This window comes from Heloderma suspectum, chromosome 5, assembly GCF_057233095.1.
Source record: "Heloderma suspectum isolate Gila_16-S chromosome 5, 16-S_ref, whole genome shotgun sequence".
In the NCBI taxonomy this organism is placed as follows: domain Eukaryota; kingdom Metazoa; phylum Chordata; class Lepidosauria; order Squamata; family Helodermatidae; genus Heloderma; species Heloderma suspectum.
The window spans coordinates 224663691-224686791 of NC_139462.1; the positions used below are offsets into that span (position 1 = coordinate 224663691).

The 23101-nt window shown below is 44.0% G+C and overlaps 1 protein-coding gene across 1 annotated transcript in view; it reads left to right on the forward strand.

Moving 5' to 3' along the window:
* The window catches only part of GARS1 (glycyl-tRNA synthetase 1), a 32840-nt gene extending 10236 nt beyond the window's left edge, over window positions 1-22604 (forward strand). Inside the window, exons 4-17 of the mRNA XM_084859437.1 lie at window positions 740-881; window positions 3144-3232; window positions 5096-5172; window positions 6056-6201; window positions 8197-8346; window positions 11016-11178; window positions 11773-11937; window positions 13830-13937; window positions 15778-15923; window positions 16890-16975; window positions 17420-17529; window positions 18720-18813; window positions 19803-19993; window positions 21685-22604. Coding sequence (XP_084715563.1) covers window positions 740-881; window positions 3144-3232; window positions 5096-5172; window positions 6056-6201; window positions 8197-8346; window positions 11016-11178; window positions 11773-11937; window positions 13830-13937; window positions 15778-15923; window positions 16890-16975; window positions 17420-17529; window positions 18720-18813; window positions 19803-19993; window positions 21685-21810 — 1793 coding nt within the window. The 3' untranslated portion in view covers window positions 21811-22604. The remainder of the gene's footprint in view (window positions 1-739; window positions 882-3143; window positions 3233-5095; window positions 5173-6055; window positions 6202-8196; window positions 8347-11015; window positions 11179-11772; window positions 11938-13829; window positions 13938-15777; window positions 15924-16889; window positions 16976-17419; window positions 17530-18719; window positions 18814-19802; window positions 19994-21684) is intronic.
* Window positions 22605-23101: the final 497 nt, after the last annotated feature.

The following is a 23101-nucleotide window of genomic DNA, read 5'->3' on the forward strand; positions in this document are numbered from 1 at the left end:
AAGGTGAAATTTCCTGTTACCTGAGCTGGTCAGCTAACCTCCAAGATAATGGTGTGGTTGGAGGTGCTTGATCAAATACGAATCAAGGTACTAGATACGGCTTACAGCCAAAGATAACTTTTTTTGTTTTGTCACAGTTAGTCCTCGGCAGACTTCTGCTGCAAAAGCTGTACAGGCCAGCCAGCAGTCTGCATGCACCAATTTGGTATCAGATAAGAGCACCGCGTGTTTCTAGCATAGAGCAAGATGGAAAGCTTTCCCTTGCAGCCTGCGAGGAGAAAGGTCATCTCCAGTTACTTCTCTCACAATGTAAAAAAAAAAAAAAAGGCAAGGATGCTCATGTGAAGGAGGGCAGGGTGTGTATATCCATTACAACAATGTAAGTGATTTCCCTTGTGTGGACAAAATGTGCATTTAGCTACTGAGGGTATAGGCATAATCCGCCCCCGCTTCGCATGAGATTCAATGCTGATGGAGGAAACATGAGTTGCTTGCGCTTCTTGTCTGAAGCTGCCATTGGTATAGATGTGTCTGTGTCACCTTGTTCTAGCCATAAGCTCTCATATTTAAGGCCTGATGCTGAGCCACACACCATGAGGCAGAATTGGGCGTTTGCATTTTAGCACCATTGGAAGTTTTAACAGGGTTAAAATTCTGGGTGGTGTTCCAGTCAGGTTGGCCTGGAGGAGACTATAAATAGGAACTGTCTGTGTTCACAACATCTCTGTCTCTCTTGCAGGTGTAAGTGGCCTGTATGATTTTGGCCCGGTTGGGTGTGCGTTGAAGAACAACATAATTCAAGCCTGGAGGCAGCACTTCATCCAGGAAGAGCAAATTCTTGAGATCGACTGCACCATGCTCACACCAGAGCCTGTCCTGAAGTAAGCACAACCCCCTCTGCGTGTGCTGCCTATTCAGCGGTGGCTAGATTTCTTGAGCCTTGGAGGCTTCATTCTGTTTGGATTTTGTTTTATTCTGCCTTGTCATTGAATACTCAAGGCAAATTAAGACACACACACATTCTCCCCCCCACACACACAACATGCGCACAGTGCACAGCGCATACACACACAGAGTGTATACACACACACACACACACACACACACTACATGCTAAAAGACCTAGAACCACCTGGGCTACAAGAACACAATGAAGTCTCAAATTAGAAAATGCCACCATTAATCTGAAAATCCTGAAGTCTTGAAACCCATTACCTTCTACTGCCCTACCTGGAAAATGAAGCTATTCCTCTTCTAAAAGCAAGGGACTACAGCTGTTCCTTGCCTATCTTCTCCCCTCCCCACCCAACATCACTCAACCTAGTGGGCCACAGCAGTTGAAAATGAGAGCTCAAGCACTGGAAATCCCAGGTTCAGAGGTTGGCTAGCTATGAATTAATTTGGTGACGTTAAGCAAATCGTTTTTCTCTCACTCTTGGCCTGTCATCAGCAATAAGGGGTAAACTAATACTGGTATGCCTTACTGGATCATTGTAAGGATTACTACTATAACAAAAGTGAATGTTCTGAGCTTTCAGGGTAGCCTTCCTTAGCCATGTCGGGGATAATGGGAATTGTTGTCCAACACATCTGGATGGCACCAGGATGGGGGAAGGCTAGCTTAGGGAAAATACTGAGTATTATTATCCAGTAAGTCAGTTCTGTCACGTTGCTGTATTTTATAAAAGCCCTCTCCTGGACCCAAATTTTTCAGACCTGCCTAAACAAAGAAAAACCGAACTAGTGAAAGAGATTAAACCCCAACTGAGGGCCCTAAATGGCCAAAATATTTGTGAGGACTCTTCATGCCTCAGCAGTATGAAGGCAGTGATTCTTATAAATATTCTCCCCACTTCCAAGGTTGAGTTCAGGGAAGAACCCCTGCTTCCATTTGATAAGCATCCCAAGCAGGATAAATTGATTTGGATTCGGGGGTTGGACTCGATCTTATAGGTACCTTCCAACCCCGCTATTCTACTATTCTGTGATTTCAAATTATAATTGAAATCCCCAAGAAAAAAGCAAATTTTTAAATCAAATTTCCCATCGATACTTCCTCTATTTCCTAAACAATGATACTTATGAATTAGTTAATCTTATGACCCAAATATTAATTTCTAACTAAATGGAGCATTTCCACTATCTAGGAAGACATACTTTCATAACTATAATAGGGTTTGTTTTGTAACTGGCAGCTTCCTCTGTGATTAAAGTGTGGGAATAAAGTGTGGGAATAATTTGCGCACTGAACAAAGTGTTGGCCTTCCTCCTTTCCAGTATTTCTGCTTTCTGCTTTCACTTCTGCTGCTCTGATATTGGTTATCTCTCCTGTCGTGCTTCAGTCCCATCTCTACAAAGTAGCTCGCTGTTCAGAACTCTGGCTTATTGCAGCTCACATGTCTTTTTTGAGAGACAACTGAGGGCCCAGAACTTTCTAGAAGCAAGAACAAGTTTCTAGAAGTTAATTACTGAGCACAAGAGTTGATTTTCAAAAGTTACAAAGGAAATGTCCTGGTCCACTAAAGGAGGTTAAATACTGGTAATTTGAGTACTGAGCAAATTGTAGACCTGAGGAGTTTAACGAGCAGCAAAATAAGAGTATGTACAAGATCATTCAGGTGGGCACAGTAGATGCTTCTCCTAATGGTGTGCCGGGTAGCATCTCCTGGAGCCAAGGGCTGCATCCCAGTCTAATGACTTGCCAGTTGGTCACCCCAGTATCAAGCTCACCATGATAGCACATATGACCCATTTATATATGCTTGACTTCAAAAACGTTTCCCACCATCTAGAAAAGGGGTCTTTAACGTAGTGCACATGATGGAGGGCCATTGATTCAGACTGAATAGATTATGCTTGTATTCAGATTTGATTTTAGCCAGGCTATTTTAATTAAAGAGAAACTTACAATTAAAGTAAATAAATGATTTTTTAAGTTTAAAAACCCATTAGTGTTTCACAGAGTTCCTTAGGGAAGCATATTTCTCATTTTGAGAACCATGGAAGTTTGTACCAGTCCACCACAATAGCTCTTTTGATAATTCAGTGACTATTTTTAACCTGAATTTTTCCAGCACAAGTTGCTTTAAGAGAGTATCTTGTGTTGATGCTATTTGGGTTGATAGTGCTGTTTGCCATTCTAGGACCTCTGGCCACGTAGACAAATTTGCGGACTTCATGGTGAAGGATGTGAAAAATGGGGAGTGTTTTCGAGCTGACCACCTCCTAAAAGGTATGCACTATTGGAAGATCAGGGCTGGCTGGAGTGCTTCATGTTAATTTATCTTGCCTCAGCAGGAGATGATCTAACAAACCTCTTGGAAGTTATTAGGTCAATCCCGCAAAAGTCATGTCAGCATAAGTATGCATTGTAGCAGACTGACGCATCTTCAAGCTTCATATTTTCAAGATGTTAAAGCCCACAGCAATCAGGGCTATAAGCTTATCTTCTTGCAGAAAGAGAGCAGAGAGACTGTGGTTTCCCTTAATATCTGGCGAGGACGTAGAGCTATATGTGTACTGTTTTTGTGAAGCCCTGTCTTTGATTTGGGCTCTGGTTGTCTTGGAAATTGCTTCTCTCACTACGTTCGATGGAGTTTAGGTAAGTTACACAGTTTTGGCTTTAACCATCCTGCAGTTTTATCTTTAGGAAATTGGAGAGGACATTCTTCAGTGGAAGAGGGTGTCCTGGTTTGGGCTACTCCTCCCGTTGGCTTTGTAGGCAAAGCAGTGCAAAAAGCTCCATGCTCTTAATCCCTTTTGATGGAAGGAGTCCTTCCCCCAACCCTGTTCCTCTACTGCCAGCTTCCGTATGGAAGGCCCATTTCTTTGGTACTCTTTGGTTGCTTTGATGCATCAGGGTCCTGATTCGTTAACCTTCATTGAGCACTCAAGATCTGTTTGTAAAGGCTAACATGCTGATGTTCAGGGTTTGCATGTGACTTTCTATAGTCTTAAATTCTCATGGCTTTTAATACTATCAAAGTACAAAACTTGAATTATTGCAAACCCTTGTTAAGATCCCAACCATAGAGTGAGGCCATGGATTCCTTGTTGTAGTAAGCCCTGCTTCTGAAGAGCATGTACAGGGAAGCCACGAGGCTGTAGAGGCTGGGGAGTGGGGGAACTGCCTTAACCATGGCTTGCTCATTGCAGATATACTATTCAGCCATCTCTTTACATCCTGGCTTGTGACTAATACTTAACCATGGTTAAGGAAAAGAAACCATTGTTCAGTGTAATTCCTGCCTGGTGTCCTGCCAACCAGAAACTGTTTTCATAGCTTTGCACTGACCAAGTGTGAGTGATAGAGCTGCACCTGCACGCCTGCTTTCTAGCCATCAGCTTCTTTTATTAAAGTTATTTGACCTGCTTCCCATGGTCAAAGTAGTCAAGTTTGTTGGTTTGGGCCACAGGGCTGGGATTGTTCAAGACAGCTCTCCTTTTCTGTAGCAGTCTGAATCTGCAAGAGCACACTGATGAAGACTGGGTGAAGGCAACTCTTTCTGATGAGGAGTTCCATTTGGATGCCTCAGTTTGTCACAAAACAGTGTAATTTAGAAAGGAAGAATTAAAATGGCAACATTTGTTAAGTGTACGTAACACACAGCATCCAGTCTTGATAGAGATTTAAACAGTTTTCTGTGGCTTAACCTTAATTAAATCTGGCTGCCCTTTATGGACCAGGGAACCTCCCTCACTGAGCATGTGAGCGGAAATGTTCCCCTAGTTCAGTGACTTTCAGACTTTACCTTCAGGAGATTCTTTCCACGTTGCCATTTGTGTTGAGGGAACCCAATGCATTCTATACTAATATCCAGGGATATTTTAGCATGTACTGGTCTGGCCTTTTGGGCCTCGCTGTCACCTTCTTGAGCTGGGAGCGTGGCCTGGAACATGCTCAACTCTCTCCTGAGGCTGTGCTTTGCAGGAGAAGGTCAGTAGTGATGGACAAAGTCTCTCTTGGGGAAGCTTGTGTGCTGTTACTGATCCCCTCAGACCTGTTTGAAAACCGCTGCTCTTGTTCTCTGTTTGCATTTTGGTGGGCTTGGTGATTGGCCATGAATGCCTCTTTCTTTCCTTTCTCCTCTTGCAGCTCATTTGCAGAAGCTGATGTCTGACAAGAAATGCACAACGGAGAAGAAGACTGAAATGGAGAATGTGCTAACGCAGGTGAGTAGGTGGTTTGGCAAATGGAAGTGGAGGTGCGAGCGTTCTAGTGCCTTATCTTCCCAGGGATAATTCTGTAAGATACTGAATGAACCTGCAGGACGTGGAGGTTAATCTCTTGCAAATGAGAACTTCCTACATGTCATAGCTCAGTGCTGAATTCATTTGTCGTTAGGTTGCAGTGTGTAGATAGCAAAGAATCCCTTGGTTGATCAAGCCTGTGAGCACTGACATTGCAGCATGGCTGAGATGTGGGGAGCCTGCCCACTGCTAACCCCCAGAGCCCCTTGGCTTGTCTGCTTGCTGCTTCCACTTATTATTGCTGCCTGTTCACCTGCCAGAGCAAGGAGAAGAACAGCAGCTTCTGCTCACCTTGCCTAATTGTTCTGGGTACTGGTATGGATTAGATCCACAGGGGAAGGGCAAACAAAGGGGCAGTGAGGAGGAGGAGGAAGGCCAAGGTGGGGGGTGGGGCAAGGATGTAATCTTGTCCATGGCGCCTCCAAAAGCTGGAGCTTGTGCTATAGGTGTACATGGGGATTCAATAGGATTGTGGGCCTTGTTTTCACTTTTTGGGTGTATTCTTTCCCTGCGTAATTCATATGCTGGGAATTGTCTCTCTGTTGTTTCTCATGGCGCACTCCTCCTCTAGAGCCTTATTTTGTCACCAGTAAAACTCTCATAGAGTGTTGTATTGGAAAACCTTAACTTGCGCATCCCCCAGTAAAATGCTAAGATGTGCATCAAATGGTCCTTGCAGTTGCAACATCTTGCAGTTTGCGCCGAAGAGGCTCGTGTCCTGATAAAGAGGAGATGGGGTGAATAGAATGAGACCCTGCTGTAACTTCCTATGTTAATTTGATTGTCTTTCATGTTTTGTTCGCAGTTGGACAACTATGGCCAGGAAGAGCTCACAGATCTGTTTGTGAATTACAGCGTGAAGTCTCCCATTACAGGAAATGACCTCACTCCTCCTGTGTCTTTCAACCTTATGTTCAAGACCTCTATTGGGCCAGGAGGAAACATGCCAGGGTATATTTAAGAGTTGACATCCTTTCTCTGATTTTCTGTGCTTGGTGAGAGTAGTTTGGTTCATGCTGCAACTGAATGCATTCCCACATAGTCTGCTTCTATCCAGCCAGCCCTCCTCATCTTATGGAGGAGGTCTTGGGCGTTTTTCTTTCTTTCTTTTGTTCGTTCATTCATGGAGGAGAATTGCACATCCCAGCAGCGAGGCAGAAGGGAATGGGGTAGAGGAACAGCAAGATGTGCAGTTGTGGGTGTGTTAAGTCTGGCAATAATAAAAAAGCAACCTTAATTCTCAAGATTATGTGGTGTCTTCCTGCCTGTGCTTTGGGAAGTTGGGCGTGGGAAGATATGGGAAGTGCTAGGAATTAAGTCACAAGGCCTGTTTCCCAATGGAAGGTAACTATAAAAGGCTGTCTGTGAGCCTGTCCCTCAGCCATGGCCAAGAAGTACTTACACCAGCCTCCCCCAACCTGGTGATGTTTTGAACTGCAACTCTCACCATCCCTGACCATTGCCCATGCTGGTTGGGCCTGATCGGAGTTGTAGTCCAAAACCTCTGGAGGGTACTGGGTTGGGGAAGGCTGGTTTACACCAAACTGTGATGTTTGAAATTAATGTGGGTTTGTTTCTTTGAATTTACGCTAAGGTAATTTAATAGGCGGGGCCGCAGTGGCTTAGTGATTAAGACGCTGAACTGCAGACTAGAAGGTCGGCAGGACAGCAGTTCGAGACCCGAGTGCTGCGTGACGGAGTGAGCTCCCGTCTTCAGTCCCAGCTTCTGCCAACCTAGCAGTTCGAAAGCAAGAAATTGCAAGTAGATAAATAGGTACTGCCTCGGCGGGAAAGGTAACAGCGTTCCGTGCACCTTGGTGTTCGGTCATGCCGGCCACATGACCACGGAAGCGTCTTCGGACAGCGCTGGCTCTTCGGCTTAGAAATGGAGGTGAGCAGCACCCCCTAGAGTCGGACACGACTGGTTGGGGACACCTTTACCTTTTTTTAATTTCATAGGCGACCAAAGCTGTCACTGAATGGATTGCTCAGCATTCCGATGGGTACATCACCTTTGCTGTTTTAGGAGGAGCTTAGAAAATGATGTGGCCAATAAGATTGATTAAAAAGGGCTGTGATGCTTCCAGCTGCTGCCCAAGGGTATCAATAGAGAAGGGCAATTAAGGGTGTAATCCTATGGTCCCTAGAGAACGTCCCGGGGACCATAGGATTTTTCGGATTCCCCTTTCCAAAGCCATAGACACTGCTATGACTTGGGGATGGGGACTCTAAAATCCAATCCTGCCCCTTTGCAGCTGCTGCGGAAAGAATCATGGCTCCCAATTTCTGAGGTCACAAAAGTGGCCTTGGGGGACCTCATAGAGGTCAAAAAGGGGCATTCCAGTGGGCGGGGAGAGGAGACGCCTGGATACAAAAAATCCTATGGTCTCTCCAGCCCTGTGACTCCTTGATGGGCTCAGAGGCCCATCTAGAGGAAAAAAGGGAGACAAGAGGTGAAAATTGCTTTGGTCACTCTTCCTGCCCTGCTGGCAGCAAGCCGGCAAGGCTCTGGATACTTGGGAGCCTCCAAGATCGGAGGCTTCCTTCTAAACGGCGGCAACCCAGTAGGGATGTGCCCTCCATGAAAATCAGTTTACAATTGAACAAATGTTAGTGCCACTGTTCTTAGTGTACTAAATGCAGGAACAAGTAAACAAAATATAGAACCTGACAATCAAATGAGGGTGAGCCTGCAAGAGAAGTCTAACGGGTCAGAACCTTGGCCTCTCATCCCAGACAAGCGAGCCAATGCAAGGAATAGGAGCAACCTGGGAGGAGACACTGAGTCTAGGCAGGCTAGCTATTACTGTGTTGCACAACTTCATTGTAAGACAAATTGCTCCAGAGATACAGTTGGGGAAACCAATCCGGTCTGCTGTTAGCTGAGTTGTTTTCCTGCTCCTAGCCATTTTTTAAATTATTGTATTGTTTGTGTGTTTTTTAAAGTTACCTGAGGCCAGAAACTGCACAAGGGATCTTCCTGAACTTCAAACGCCTTTTGGAGTTTAACCAAGGAAAATTGCCTTTTGCTGCTGCTCAGATTGGGAATTCCTTCAGAAATGAGATCTCTCCTCGCTCAGGCCTCATCCGAGTCAGGTACTGCAAGCTTTCTCCTGTGACAGAGAATCTGGGAAACGGGCCCTTCTTCTTGCTGAATGGAAGGGAGTGCAATCTTGTCCTTGTCAGAATACACTGATCATGACTATTCTAAGCCTCCCTAAAATGTCCTCCCTGCCTCATGATCTCTCTCTTTCATGGCTCAAGATGGGATATTGATTTCTCAGAGTCCCGATTATGTGGTCTTAAATGTATTTATGTAAATATATATAACGCAGGCATAGACTGTATTTGAATTCTTATGAATTCAACAACCAAAACGCCCCCTTCACCAAAACACCTTGTCTCATGCCTCCCTCTTCCTTCTTGATGCATCAGGAGGGTGAATTTGGCTGAGTATATAGTGGTAAATACACAATGCAGGGAGGTAAAGTCTCTAGTGTGCATGGTATAAAAGGCTATCCAGATTAACTGCCCCCAACTGGATTTATTTCAAATCAAGGCAATTTGGCAATGCAGAAGCGTATTGATTTTTTAAAATTAAAAGAAATTGTTTGATTTGTAGGTTTCTAGGACCTACTGAATGTTGAGCGTGTCAGTTGGAATAACAAAAAAAGAAGCAGAGGAAAACAGAGTGGTTGTAGGGAATTGGTGTGTTTGAGCCCCTAACAGGTTACAGAGCCCTTATAGTATTCTGGAGGGAGGGATTTCATGATATGTGTAGTGAGGTTTAAAACTTTTCTTTTTCATACTATATGGAGGGGTTTCAGGATGCAGGAAAGTTAAAAAAAAAAGAAAAAAAAAGACACCCTTTCCCTGTACCACTTTCCAGAAACTTTCTTCCCTCCCCTCCCCCTGCCAATAAAGTGCTTGGATTTGGAGATGGCATCCAGCCTTGAAGCTAAGTCCTTTTAACTTTTTATAGCACAGTAAAGGTTTTCAGAAGGATGGGAAAATAAAAGTTTCTAGGCTCTTATCAGTGGCTGGGGATCCGCTGCAACATTTTATTGCAGGTCTTCACATTTCATATTTCCCAAACAAGGATGCCTACTGATAGTTTCAGTTAGAGTTGTCATGTTAGTTTACAGTCAAATGAAGCATTTTTACTATTTAGGAGGGTGCATACCTATAATAGGGGACCGCGGTGGCTTAGTGGTTAAGACGCTGAACTGCAGACTGGAAGGTCGGCAGGTCAGCAGTTCGAGACCCGAGTGCTGCGTGACGGAGTGAGCTCCCGTCTTCAGTCCCAGCTTCTGCCAACCTAGCAGTTTGAAAGCAAGAAATTGCAAGTAGATAAATAGGTACCGCCTCAGCGGGAAAGGTAACAGCGTTCCGTGCACCTCGGTGTTCAGTCATGCCGGCCACATGACCACGGAAGCGTCTTCGGACAGCGCTGGCTCTTCGGCTTAGAAACGGGGATGAGCACCGCACCCTAGAGTCGGACACGACTGGTTGGGGACACCTTTACCTTTACTACCTTTATACCTATAATAATGATTTGCAGTACTTCTGATTTGCAGTACTGTCTTCTGATTTGCAGTACTTACGACAGTTTTTTCTTCTGTGGTAAAAGTGTGGGAATAAACACATAGAGCAGCACACTGAAAATGTTGCCCCCCCCCAGTGTTTCTGCTTTTTGTTGCCCTTCCTTTTCCCCGCAGTGTTCCTGCTTTTTGTTCTCGCTTCAGCTCCATCTCCTATGTTGCGTGGCTCTCTTGCCGTGGTATTGAGTTACTGGGCAAAGGCATTTATTTTTGTAAAGATGCAAGGGAATGTCCTCGCTTTTTATAGAGAAAGTAGATATTAGCAAATTGAGAACTGAAGAAATTGTAGAGCATAGGCAGTGAAAGAGCAAAAACAAAACGGGAGTATAGCTGGCGGGTGCAGAGGATGATCTGCTTAGTGACAGACAGGATGGTGTCTGTGTTTACTTGTCAGATCCTGCCCCCTTCCCACTCCAATATTAAACCTGTGAAGATAATATATGTCCTGTTGTGCCATATTTCTACTACTTGACCTCCCAGCAGTTCCCCAATGGTTCTTTATTTACAGAGAAAAGCAGCCTTGAACTCAATATACCTTTAAGAACAGGTGCTTGAGCTTGCTGTTTTTCTCCTCCCTCCACTGCTTTTTCCTTGTATGTAATGTCTTTTAGATTATAAGCCTGAGGGCAGAGACTGACATATCCCTGATCTTTGTAAGCCACTCTGGGAGCCCTTTTGGTAAAAGAGCAGGGTTAAAATGTTCTACATAAATAAATAATACCTTGGGGTAGGGTTGACACGTTTATATTCAGGTGTCATTCTAAGCAGCCTATTTTAAAGAGAACCCTATGATATAATTTTTAAAAATCATCTTTATGTAGCCTGGTTACCCTCAGAACTGTCTAGCAATTTGCACCACCTTCGCTTATTTGCAGTCTGGCTGGTTAAAAATGGTCTAAATGTGGAAATGGGAGTTGATAGCTGTGGTGACAGATGCTAGCAGCTTCAGTGTGTGGACTTAGCTCCTAGTCTCCATCTGCCAGAGTCCAGTATAGTGGTGACGCCAGTATTCTGAGTTTGGGTAGCCATGAATACTGAGAGCATTGAAGTGGCTTGGCTTGTATATGTGGGGCTGTGCTGTGCAAAGTGTGTGGGTTTGGGGGAGATACTACAGTGATCATAAAACAATAGCTGCTAAACCTAGGGCGTGTCTTTGTGCTTTAGAGAATTCACAATGGCGGAAATTGAGCACTTCGTGGATCCCAGTGAGAAACATCACCCCAAGTTCCAGAATGTAGCAGGCCTCCACATTCTCCTGTATTCCTCCAAAGCCCAAACCAGTGGGCAGTCAGCTCGTGCCATGCGCCTTGGGGATGCTGTTGAGCAGGTAATGCAAGTGTACATTGTAGTAAGAAGGTAGGCAGGGGACAACTCCATTCACTTCGCTGGCTGCTCAGCTTTGTGGAAGAGGGGATGTGGTCACAGTTTAGCCATTTCCATTAGTTCAGGAAGCAACATGCAAACTAACTCTGTGTTGACTCTACAGGTTTAAGTCAGTTTAGCTATGATGGTATCTTCCCTTAGGAACCCTGGGAATTGTAGTCCTGTGAGCTAGGGATTTCTCAATTCTCAGCACCTTCCAAGCACAAAAAATCTTGGGATATCTTGAGGGAAGACTTGCTGTGTTAGGAGTTTGGTGTTGTAATCTGTCATAGTCTTCACCATGACTGAGGATTGGTATGGGCCCTGCTGCTGAGTGAAATACCACCAGATCGAACAAGTTCTAAATGTAGGTTTAATCTTTGAGTACCTGCCATGCTTCAAAATCAGAATTCTGTGGCATAGTTTTCTTTTTTTTTATAACTACATGGAGGTCCTATTTTGAACCACAATACACATAGCATTGCACGGTGTAGTCAGTGCATGTTTTCTTGAGGAAGCTGTTTGTGAGCTTCATTGTTCCTTCTCTTTCTCCTTCTAGGGTGTAATCAATAACTCGGTGCTAGGTTACTTCATTGGCCGCATCTACCTCTACCTCGTAAAAGTTGGCATCTCTCCAAACAAGCTGCGCTTCCGACAGCATATGGAGAATGAGATGGCTCATTATGCCTGTGACTGCTGGGATGCAGAGTCCAAAACATCCTATGTAAGTGATTTGATAGGTGGGGAGGCTTTTGTATTTGTGGGGGAAGTGCACTTCTCATCCAGCGTAGTCTAGGTCAGCACAGGGATGTATAAGTAGAAGTTGTAGTGATAAGGTCTAGGGGCATATGTACACTAAAAAGATGAACCTGTTTTAACTGTCATGAAATCTCTCCCCAAAGGAACTCTGGGAATTATTCCATAATGAACCTTACAGAGAATTCTGTCTGTATGCAAACCTCCTCAAACCATATTTCCTGGGATTCCTTGGGAAGGCCATCTACTCATATCTAGTCACTTTAAGGGTGCCATCCTATGCAAGTTTAGGGGGAAAAAAGGCTTGTAACTCCCAGCATGCCCCAGGCAGCATAGCTGGCTGGGGCATGCTGGGAGTTGTAGGCCATTTTTCTGTCTAAATTTACATAGGATTGTGCCTTAAAATGGGTTGATATTTGAATACCATTGAAATTCATTCTAAAATCCATCTTGAAGCATGGAAGGTTGAGACTGTACAAAGGGGCAAGTTTTCAAGAGGCCTGTGTCTTGTTTGAAGCCATCACTTTAAGCAATAGCCTGGGCTGAAGACTTGAAGTGCTTGAAGGGAAATTTAAGGCTATAATTAATAGCTAAAATGAGGGGTGGATAATTTTGGCTTATGGCTGATTATTAGTACTGATGTAACAGCTACTCAATCTCCAAGTCATGGTTAGAAGATAGGGAGCATCCTATTATGTCACACAGCACTCTCACCTTGTATGGAAATTCCCCCCCCCCTCCACTGTTTTCAAAACTAACCATGGTTAACTCCAAACTACTATATGCAAAATCTGATTCGGAGCTGACCATGATTGTTTTCACTAATGTTTGAGACTTTGGCAAGGAGTAACTTTTATTATTTTAAAAATAATTTTTTAAATGTAAATATATAAAACTTTATTTAAAAATACAAGTCCAGCTTCAACTTTTAATTTACTAGGATTCTTCAAGGTCCAGCTATTTTTCATGTTTAAATAAGTGTAAATAAGTGTAAATAAATATGCTATAGAATAAATAGGGGAAACACACTGGCTGTAATTTGACATTTCTTGTGATCATGGGATGTGTAGAAATGTCAAACGAAGCTAAAACGCACAAACTAACTGTGGTGTCCTTGTACAGTAGATGTTACTTAGTAATTATTTATTTAGTACATCTGTATCCTGTCTTTATTCCATCTTGGAATCTCAAAGCAGCATACATGAGATTCCAGGGTGGTCTCCCATCTAGGCGCAGCAAGGTGGTAAAATTACGTGCCCTCAAGACAGTGCCTTGGGGTCTTCTTATCTGGCCTTTTGTACTGAACAAGCTGTCTACTGAGGCTGTTAGACACATCAGATTCCAACCCAAATAATGAAATTGCCATCAATGTTGGGTTAGCTTCCCCCGCTACCATCTCAATATATGCTTTGTTGCAGTCTTGGCTTCTAGCTTGCAGTGCGCTAGATTTGCAGGTACACTCCAGAGACTTGTAAATGAGGACAATCTGAGATATATTTTTTCCCCATGTTCAGACAAAGGTGCACGCTGTATAATTTTGGCTTGCATATTCTGGCCTAACTCCTTCTGTTTTATGGCACATTTGTTTTTGTACACACACTTGCAGGGTGGTAAAGAATTTTATGTTTGAATTGGGTGAAGAGAGAGGGCTAGGTAAGCATAAGGGGCTGTTGATGTTGGTATTCCAGGTTTTGCAAGTGATATAGTGAGCTTTGAGAGTGTGGAGGTGCTTTGAAATTCATCAAGTGATGCTGTAAACAAAGATAAACAAAGAAATTGGGTTGGACTCGATGGTCTTGTAGGCCCCTTCCAACCCTACTATTCTGTTCTATGATAACCCTTCATTTTTGGCTTTTTCAGGGGTGGATTGAAATTGTTGGCTGTGCTGACCGCTCTTGCTACGACCTCTCCTGCCATGCCAGAGCCACCAAAGTTCCTCTTGTAGCTGAGAAGCCTCTGAAGGAACCTATATCCTTTTAGAAATGAAACGATCCTTTCACAAGGTAAATTCTTTCTGACAGTGTTTCAGGCATGGAGGATCTCTGGATCCATGTCATGCGTTTCTGTTTGAGTGGCTAATGGGACTAAATCAGGAAGCTGTCTTGAAACCATGAACTTCCAATGATGTCAGTGTAAACCTGAAATGAGGTATCAGATGTCATAGGGATCCTGTGCTCAAGTTAGGTTATGCATCTAACCTAACCATACCATAACCATAACCATATCTAACCTAACCATGAAGTATGAATACCATACTTCATGGTATTCTGGTGATCTGCTCAATGCTAATTCAGTAGCTTAACCTAGGACAGTTGTTTAGCGCAACAGTGTCCTACAGTGCACTGGATGTTTTTCAAGGGTTGTAGAGAAGAGACTCCTAGTCCACTCCAGATGGCTTGATGGTCTGGAAATGAAAAATGTAGGTGAGGTTGTGAGTAAGAAGGCATCTTGTACATGCCCACCATAGTGTGTGCACTGTGAGATAAAAGGATGATTGGTGGACAACTCATAGAATAAATTGAATGTCAGGAATTGCCGTGGCAGTACCAAGGGAAACACGAGGAAGAGGCTGTATTGATCAGGGGCGCCTGATTCTGTCAGGTCCCAGGCAAAATAGATTCTTTGGATTACCAAGATGAAACCTGATCACTTGTGAAAGGAATGACAGTTTATTGATAGAAAATAGATGCATAATAAATATGCAAAGAAAGTTTACACCTCTCATCAGCCAATGAAACTATCACAGCTGGGTGTCTGTCCAGGTTCCCTAAGATAGATGAGAAGTCGTTCTACTAGGACTAGCAAAAGTTCTCCAGGCTGGTAGCATGCGTATTTCCCCTTGGAGTGGGACCAAAGAACAAAGCCTGCTGGTTGGATTTTATAGATGTCTCCTTCAGCTCAGGAGTCTGTCATTCGATAAACACTCCCTTCTTGAAGCATCTCAGGCTAGGAATCCCCCTTTCCCTGAGAACAGGGCCCCAACATTCCATCATGGGAGGGAGAGTTACTCAGCTCTTCCATGGGAATCAAGACACGACACCCTTATCTTTAGAAGGATGAGGTAGCTTGGTATAGGCCAAACAGCTGTAGCTGTACTTGCCTGGTACTAATTAAGGCACTTGAAAGGCCTACTTAATTAACTATAAAGCTGCTGGTTAGGCTGAACTACGCAGGTCTCTAGGTGGCTACCAACAGCATATAGGAATGTTGTGAAGTCCACCTTATTGCTCACCAACAAACTCACTACAGATTCTCTTCAGTTTTCTGTTTCCAGGCTGATTTTTCAAAAGTAATGAAATAATCTAAGGAAACTTCCTCAAGTGTCCTCTGAAGTATGGAGTCACGGTGACCTGTGCTCTAGCATGACATAGCATATGCCGGCTGGACGTTGCTGTATTTCCCTGATTAGCTTGTTCTACTTGGGTTGATGCTGCCCCACAAGAAACACATTTGTGTTCTTCCATGGCAGCTGCATTTCCTGAAATGGCTCCTATAGCTTGCTACACTGCAGGTGAAATGCACCGTGATGCTTTCAGTGTCTGACTGGCTGGGCTAGATCTTGTCATACTCTGTGGCACGGCTCTGTGGAAGGATCCTGAGCCCGTGTGTAAACAGTGTAAAACCCCAGAAGCCCTTCTGTTGTGGGCTGTGTTCTGTACAGTATAGAGGATGCAACTATGAATGCTGAAGAAGCTATTAGAGGAACAATAAATAGCAGGAGAGCAGCAAAGCTTGTATTAACCACTGTGCATGATGTAATATGGAAAAATACTCCACTTTCCTTTGGATTCCTTAATGTCAGCTGCACAGAACAGTGAATGTTGTTCAATTTGAAGCCAGTAAGGGAGCTGTCGGCAAGGCTTACAAGAAGGATGCCAAGCTGGTGCTGGAATTCCTCTCCATCTGTGATGAGTGTTACATCAGTGAGATGGAAAAACTATTGAATGAAAAAGGGTAAGATGAGCCTGGGGGGAGGTGATAAGGCACTGTTTCTATTTTGCTTATGCTGTGGTGTTCAGATTGGAGTGCAAGTAATGTATAGCCACTCATGCTAACCAGAATGTCATCTAGAGTGTATTTTGGTTCTTGCCAGATCACTTTCTGATCTTGGAATGTCTACATTTTCTTGATGATATGGCTAACAAATGGTCATTTGTGTCTGTACTATGAAGAGAAACCTGTTTTTCATGGGCTGAAGTTTCCGCTTGGCCCATAAGGACCAGTACTACATTTATCCTCTGCCAGCATTCCAAAACTTTGGCAAGGACAAAAGAACATGTGTCTAGCTGTTGTAAAGGAAATCTGAAAAAGTTTGAGCAGCTTCTCTTGGAAAAACATACAAGGTGAAAGGGGGCAGAATCAGTTGCTCTCCCTGCCCTTGCAAGCCTTGAAAATTTCCACGGCAGTGTCTGAAAAGAAATGGAATATGCCATATTCCTCTCAGAATATGAATGGCTAAGTGAGAATGGTGCTTGCTTATTTATCTAATTTGTATAATTGCCCTATTCACATTTTCTGGCTGCAGTATTCTAAACGTCCTGAGCATCGTGAACTTAGCTTAGGGATGTAGCAACCAACTGTCAAACCTGTGAAGATGTGAAGCTGCCTAAATCCATCCTTCCAGAAGTTTGCAGAGCGGCACAAATCTACTCTTCCCCAGGTGCTTGCCTTGAAAAAGAACAAACCCAGTCAGGACTTTGTTGCTGGTACTTGCCTTGATTTGGCTGCTGGTCTTTGGTTTGCTCACTCCTTTTTAAAATTTTGCATCTCTGCTTTCGATGACTTGGACTTAGTTGACTGGGGTATCACTGTTACTAGGCTCTCCACAACTTCTTGGTTGACTTCCTTGAACTCCACGGTGGACTCTTCTTCCCAAAAGGAGCCTTGTGTTGATTTTGAAGCCCCTTTTCTTCTTTACAGGGAATTTACCATTGAAACTGAAGGGAAAACTTTCCAATTAACAAAGGACATGGTCAGTGTGAAGAGATTCCAGAAAACCTTACATGGTAAGTCTTTCTGCCCCTGCAGTTGTTGATGGTTCGTGGAAGATGTCCTCGAAAGTCAGTGGGAGCTTTCCCATTAACTGTACCATAGATAATTATGGCTGAATTAATGTTTCCTTGGAAATTCAACAGCCACTGAAATTACTTCCTTGTGGTCAAGGGTGCAAACCGTTGTTGTAAACCTATGCAAATACCAATTTCATCATTTGACTGGATTGTATAGTTACTTCCTATGGCTGTGTCAATTCCATGGGGCTCTGCTAGGTTGGACATAACCCCTCAGCCATGCAGTTGGTATTTGCATGTGTTACTGCCACATCACTGGAGCCTTGATACCACTGACAAGAGTCCTGTTAAACACAAAAGCTCACGTACTCAGCCATCAACCTGCGTTGGTCCAGGAAAATATACCCTTTGGCCTGTCTGATAGCTCCTTTTCTTTTCTAGTGGAAGAGATTGTTCCCAATGTGATTGAGCCTTCATTTGGTATTGGAAGAATCATGTATACAGTATTTGAGCACACATTCCGCATCCGGGAGGGAGATGAACAGCGAACGGTAAGATTTCCTGCAACTTTAGCTTGGTTAGGAATTGACGTATCTACATGGATCACTAAGGAGGCATCTGTGAGTTTTGCAATCCCGTCTGTTAATCCAGTGACTGGTGTGGAAGATTTGGTGTTATAGACTTGGTTTAGATCTGTGCTCAACCTTAAGTGGCTTTGAGTGAACGTTTCTCTCTCAACTGCCTTTTCCCATCTGTAAAACAGCAATATTAGTGACTACATAGGCTAACTGCAAGAAAAATGTCAAAGATTTTTCACTTTGCACACCAGCTATTCTGTGTAAACAGTGATTTGTGAGTTCTTTGGAGCGGGGAAGATATCAGGGCTGCTTAGCGCAATTATGATTTTTCTACGCACAGCCCATCTCCAAACAGGCGATTCATGTTTCTCATACTGTGTGAGGGGTGTAAGCTCACAAACTGAGCAGTTGCTGCATCCGTTGATTGCCAGGTCACTTCACTTGGGCCACACAAAACACCTGCACTGCATGCCATTATGTTAAACAATTTCCTGCTTTGAGTATTAATGTTGAAGAAAAACAAATGTGTGAAGCAGGTCTAAAAATCCTGTGCGTGTTCAATAAATCTGAAGAGGTTTTTGAAGTCTGGAAATATCTGAGTAATTTAGTTTTTTGTGAAACGCTTAAATATCATGTACACATATCCATTGTGTATATGCGGATGAGACTATTGGGCAGTGGAGTAGGTTGTATGCATTCAGCACAGGTTCTAGACTTCATCTTTCCCCCACTTCTTTCCGTCCCTTCTCTCCTCCCCCTGCCGCCCCAGCAGCTCCTATTCTGCCTGCTCCTAAGCTCCCATTACCCCTCTTTTGAGTTTAAACCCTCCTTTCCCATTCCTGAAAAAGTACTTTGATAGGAGGAATTTGAAATTTGAATTTGAAATTTGAATTTGAAATTTGAATTTGAAATTTGAAAAGCATCCAATGTCTAAATTGCAGGATCAGAATGAAGTGTCAGTTTAATCTAATTTAATTTAGGCTTGATTTTCTAGCCACAGAAATCATAGCTTATATAGAGCAGAACTGAGGTACTGTACTTCTAATTCTCATGAAATTCACTCTTCCTCTCCTTTTGTAAACCACGATCATTTTTACACACACACAGCTGATCTGTCAGCTTCATCTGTCTGAGCATCTGTGTTACTTTTCTCTTTGCACCAGTTCTTCAGCTTCCCTGCTGTTGTGGCGCCCTTCAAATGCTCTGTCCTTCCCTTGAGCCAGAACCAGGAGTTCATACCGTTTGTGAAGGAACTATGTGAGTAGATCTAATGCTTACGAGGTCCTAGGGTAAGGGTAAACAAGACTGTGAGTTGTACTGATGAATTGTGGGAAAAGGGGGTTACTGTCTTCCTCCCTGCAATGCATGCCTGAAAAGACAAAGATCTCCAACAGAAAGATTTCATGAGCAGCTGCCAATTGTCTAGTTGTGGATCTTTCTTGTGACCAATTCATGCATCACGTGTGCTTCCTGACAAAGAATTGGCTAAGAACCCAGTTGATTAAGGTTTTGGACATCAGGTCCTCTTTTATTATCCTTTTGGCATTAGGGAAGGCATAATGAATCTGGAGGGCGTTGTGGTCTTGTGTATTTTCTGTTGTTTTAGTTCATGCTGACTTTATAGAATGTAGTTTTTCCTGTTGCAGCTTTCTCTGTGTACTTTAAAACAGAAGCAGGCAGACTTCAGGCTTGTAGATCTTTTGTTTTTTACTAGAACCCCAAGATCCACCAACTGGTGCTTGGTGCAGAAGACATACACTTAGAATTTAAGAATGTTGAGCTCAGGAATTTGTTTTGAGGGCTAAGACTGAACAGAGCTCACAGTCGTTCCACACGTAAACCCACTGCTGGTTACTCCAAGCGGTCTTCATTTCAGCAGTATACTTTAGGGAGGGGGAGTAATTTTGTTGCTACTTTTGTTAAACCTTTGGGAGTCAGAAATATTTGCCGATCTACTGTAAATCACCCAGCCAACTACCAGTAGATCCAGATCTACCTTCTGCCCAGCCCATCTTTAAAATATGTATTCTACCTTATTCCCAGGATTCAGGGTTGGCAGCTGCTCCAAATATTCAGCACTTTAAATTAAAAAAACAAAACCTTGTGCTGGACTTGCATAAGCTGAGACTTCTAGTCATCGGTTTAGTAAGGTTTTGTAGATATTGTCTTTTATGTTCACATTTTAATTCTCTAAAGCCAGACAAGTTGAATTGTGCTCACTTCTGCTTCTCCTGCCTTCTCATCAGCTGAAGCTCTCACCAGAAATGGGGTCTCCCACAAGGTGGATGACTCATCTGGATCCATCGGCAGGCGTTACGCCAGGACGGATGAGGTTGGCGTGGCTTTCGGGATTACGATTGACTTTGACACTGTCAACAGGACACCACACACAGCCACCTTAAGAGACCGTGACTCAATGCTCCAGATACGAGCTGAGGTAGGACCTACTGACCCTGTTCACATGCAGTGGTGGCAAATGGTGGGTTAATTAATTTCCCACGATTAGCCAGGTTGTGCGCAGCATGCAGGCTGCTGTTGCTTTACATAGTCAACCTCTGATTGGAGGTTGTTGTGTGACATGTGGACCTGGATACTATGAGTTAAACAACATGGGTTAAACAACGGTTACAAGATGGGGGATACATGGCTCAACAACACTACAAGTGAGAAGGATTTTGGAATTGTCGATCACAAGCTGAATATGAGCCGACCATGTGATTTGGCTTCCAAAAAGGCAAATGCTATTTTGGGCTGCATTAATAGAAGCATTGCTTCCAAATCCTGGGAAGTACTAGTTTCCCTCTACTCAGCACTGGTTAGGCCTCACCTGGAGTACTGTGTCCAGTTCTGGGCACCACACTTTAAGAAGGATGCAGACAAACTGGAGAGGGTTCAGAGGAGGGCAACAAAAATGATCAGGGGACTGGAAACAAAGCCCTATGAGGAGAGACTGAAAGAACTGGGCATGTTTAGCCTCGAGAAGAGAAGACTGAGGGGAGATAGGATAGCGCTCTTCAAGTACTTGTAAGGTTGTCACACAGAGGAAGGCCAGGATCTCTTCTCGATCATCCCAGAGTGCAGGACATGGAATAACAGGCTCAAGTTCCAGGAAGCCAGATTCCGGCTGAACATCAGGAAAAACTTCCTGACTGTTAGAGCAATATGACAATGGAACCAATGACCTAGGGAGGTGGTTGGCTCTCCCACACTGGAGGCATTCAAGATGAGGCTGGACAGCCATCTGTCAGGGATGCTCTGACTTGGATTCTGGCATTGAGCAGGGGGTTGGACTTGATGGCCTCGTAGGCCCCCTCCAACCCTACTATTCTATGATTCTATGATAACCCAAAGTTAATTTAAGAACTGATCATAGGCTAACTTTGGGTTGTTTAGCCCATGAATAACTCATAGTGTTTGGGTTTGCATGTCATGCAACAGCCTCCGATCATCCACAATTTGCTGCCATTATGTGCGAACCGTATCCGTGAGGGAAATTATGTAGGTGACTCTGAAAGTTCTGTTCATGCTGAACCTTGGCCTGATTATGGCCAGGATGTGCTCAGGGCATTGGGGCAGAGGGAGCTAAAAATATGCCCCAGTGATTGAAAGGAGGAGGGAGGAAAGACTCTCTCCCCTACAGCCAGGGGGAGACACAGTTCCAGGGGAAGGAGAGGCCAGCTACACCTACACATGTTTCTGGAGACACTGCAAGCATTCCTATTCCTAACCAGCTTTGGGGTAAACCTAGGAATCAGGGCACATTACCGTAATTCAGTGAGACTATGAGGAAACTGAGAAAAAGGAAGCAGTGGCCAAATAGTGAGTCTCCTGAAGGTCATGTTTAGTGGAGTAACTAAGGGTGGGGAATGCTGGGATAAAGGTGCACGAAACTTACCTGTGCCCTGCTGTGGGTTTACCCCGCTCTATGTGTCTTGGGGGAAGGTGGGAGTTATAGGGCAAAGAGGAACCCACAGGAGCATTCCAATGTGCAACCATCTACTTACATTCTGAAATGATACAGTCCCGAGAGGATGGAACCCTATGCTTCTACTGGCTTTGTATTGATTTCTGGTGTGTGTAGTAACGAACACATGTGTCTAATAGTGCACTTTCTGTTCTTGCTTTTAGATCTCTGAACTTCCTACCATAGTTCGGGACCTTGCAAACGGTAACATAACTTGGGCTGATGTGGAGGCCAAGTATCCACTCTTTGAGGGACAAGAGACTGGCAAAAAGGAGACAATAGAGGAATAAAGCTAACTACCAGAAATGAAACCTTATCAAGAAGTCTACTTTTTACTGTTGATGTTAATATGAAATTTATGTGTATTATTCAAAACTGCATTGTTTGCGCACCCAGGGATCGGTCTGGTTATTCTCCCCTCCCCCCAGTGCTGCCGAATTTGAACACCCATGTCCAGTAACCACCATTAAAATGCATAAAAACATGGCTGAATTGGCTTACTCTCACTGTCTAGCTTAGGGCTTCTTTTCTACAGGAGATCCTTGGTACTGAAACCATGACAGATAATCTATTTATTTCAAGTTGCATTGCTTGTCTCTGGCCCATTAAGAACTGGGCCCTTTTTAACATGCCCTTTTTATCCATTCATCTCTTCGCTCAACCTTGTGAAACATGCCCTTTTTATCCATTCATCTCTTCGCTCAACCTTGTGAAAATAGTTTAACAACCATTTATACAGGTAGGAAACCAAAACTGATAACGTGATACTGCCTTGTGGAGCTGATATTTAAATCTCGGTTCCCCTTGTCCATGCTGTTCAGTAGGTTGCATTCATTCCCTCCCAAAATTCACCACACTTTTTGAGCCAATGTCATAGCTGTGGTGGATTTGACTCATCATTTTTGAATCTTTGTCACCAAATAGCAGACTTCCCTCTAATTTTCTGGGCCTCTAGCAAGTTCTTTTGCGTTGGGTCCCGCAGTTTATGGGGCAAATTGTACTTTGGAAGGTTTGTTATCTGTATACAGTTTTTACAAGTGCCCAGGTGCTTAACAAACTGTTTTTGAGAAATAGAAGTTGTTCTAGGAAGAGTAGGCTGTTCTAGATGCCATTGGGTTTAATTTCTTGGGTTTAATTTCAATATGCTTTTCAACAATATAATAAATCTGGGGCCAGCAATCCTATGGCCGCTATTCAGCGGCTAGACGGCCATAGGATATGTGGTTTTCTGGGAACCAACCTTGGAGCCTGCATTCTGAGGTCAGTTCCTGGAGAAATGACCTCCCCCCTGCCTTCTGTGCCGCCTTGCAGGCAGTGCAGAACAGCGCTGTGCTCGGAAGAGGAGTGCGGAGCAACCGAAACGGGGGATTCCAGGAGGCGTTCCGTGGCGGGGAAGGCGGAAATGCCAGTGCGACACATCCTGTGTGTCGTCCAGCACCCTCCTCCCTCGCTCTGCCTTCCTCTGGCTAAATCGGCTGTCTAGCTGCAAATGCAGGGCAGGAGAAGTGCGGAGGGAACGATCCCCTCCGTGCTTCTCCTGCCCTGCATTGGATAGGCGGTTGCCATAGGATTGCGCCCGTA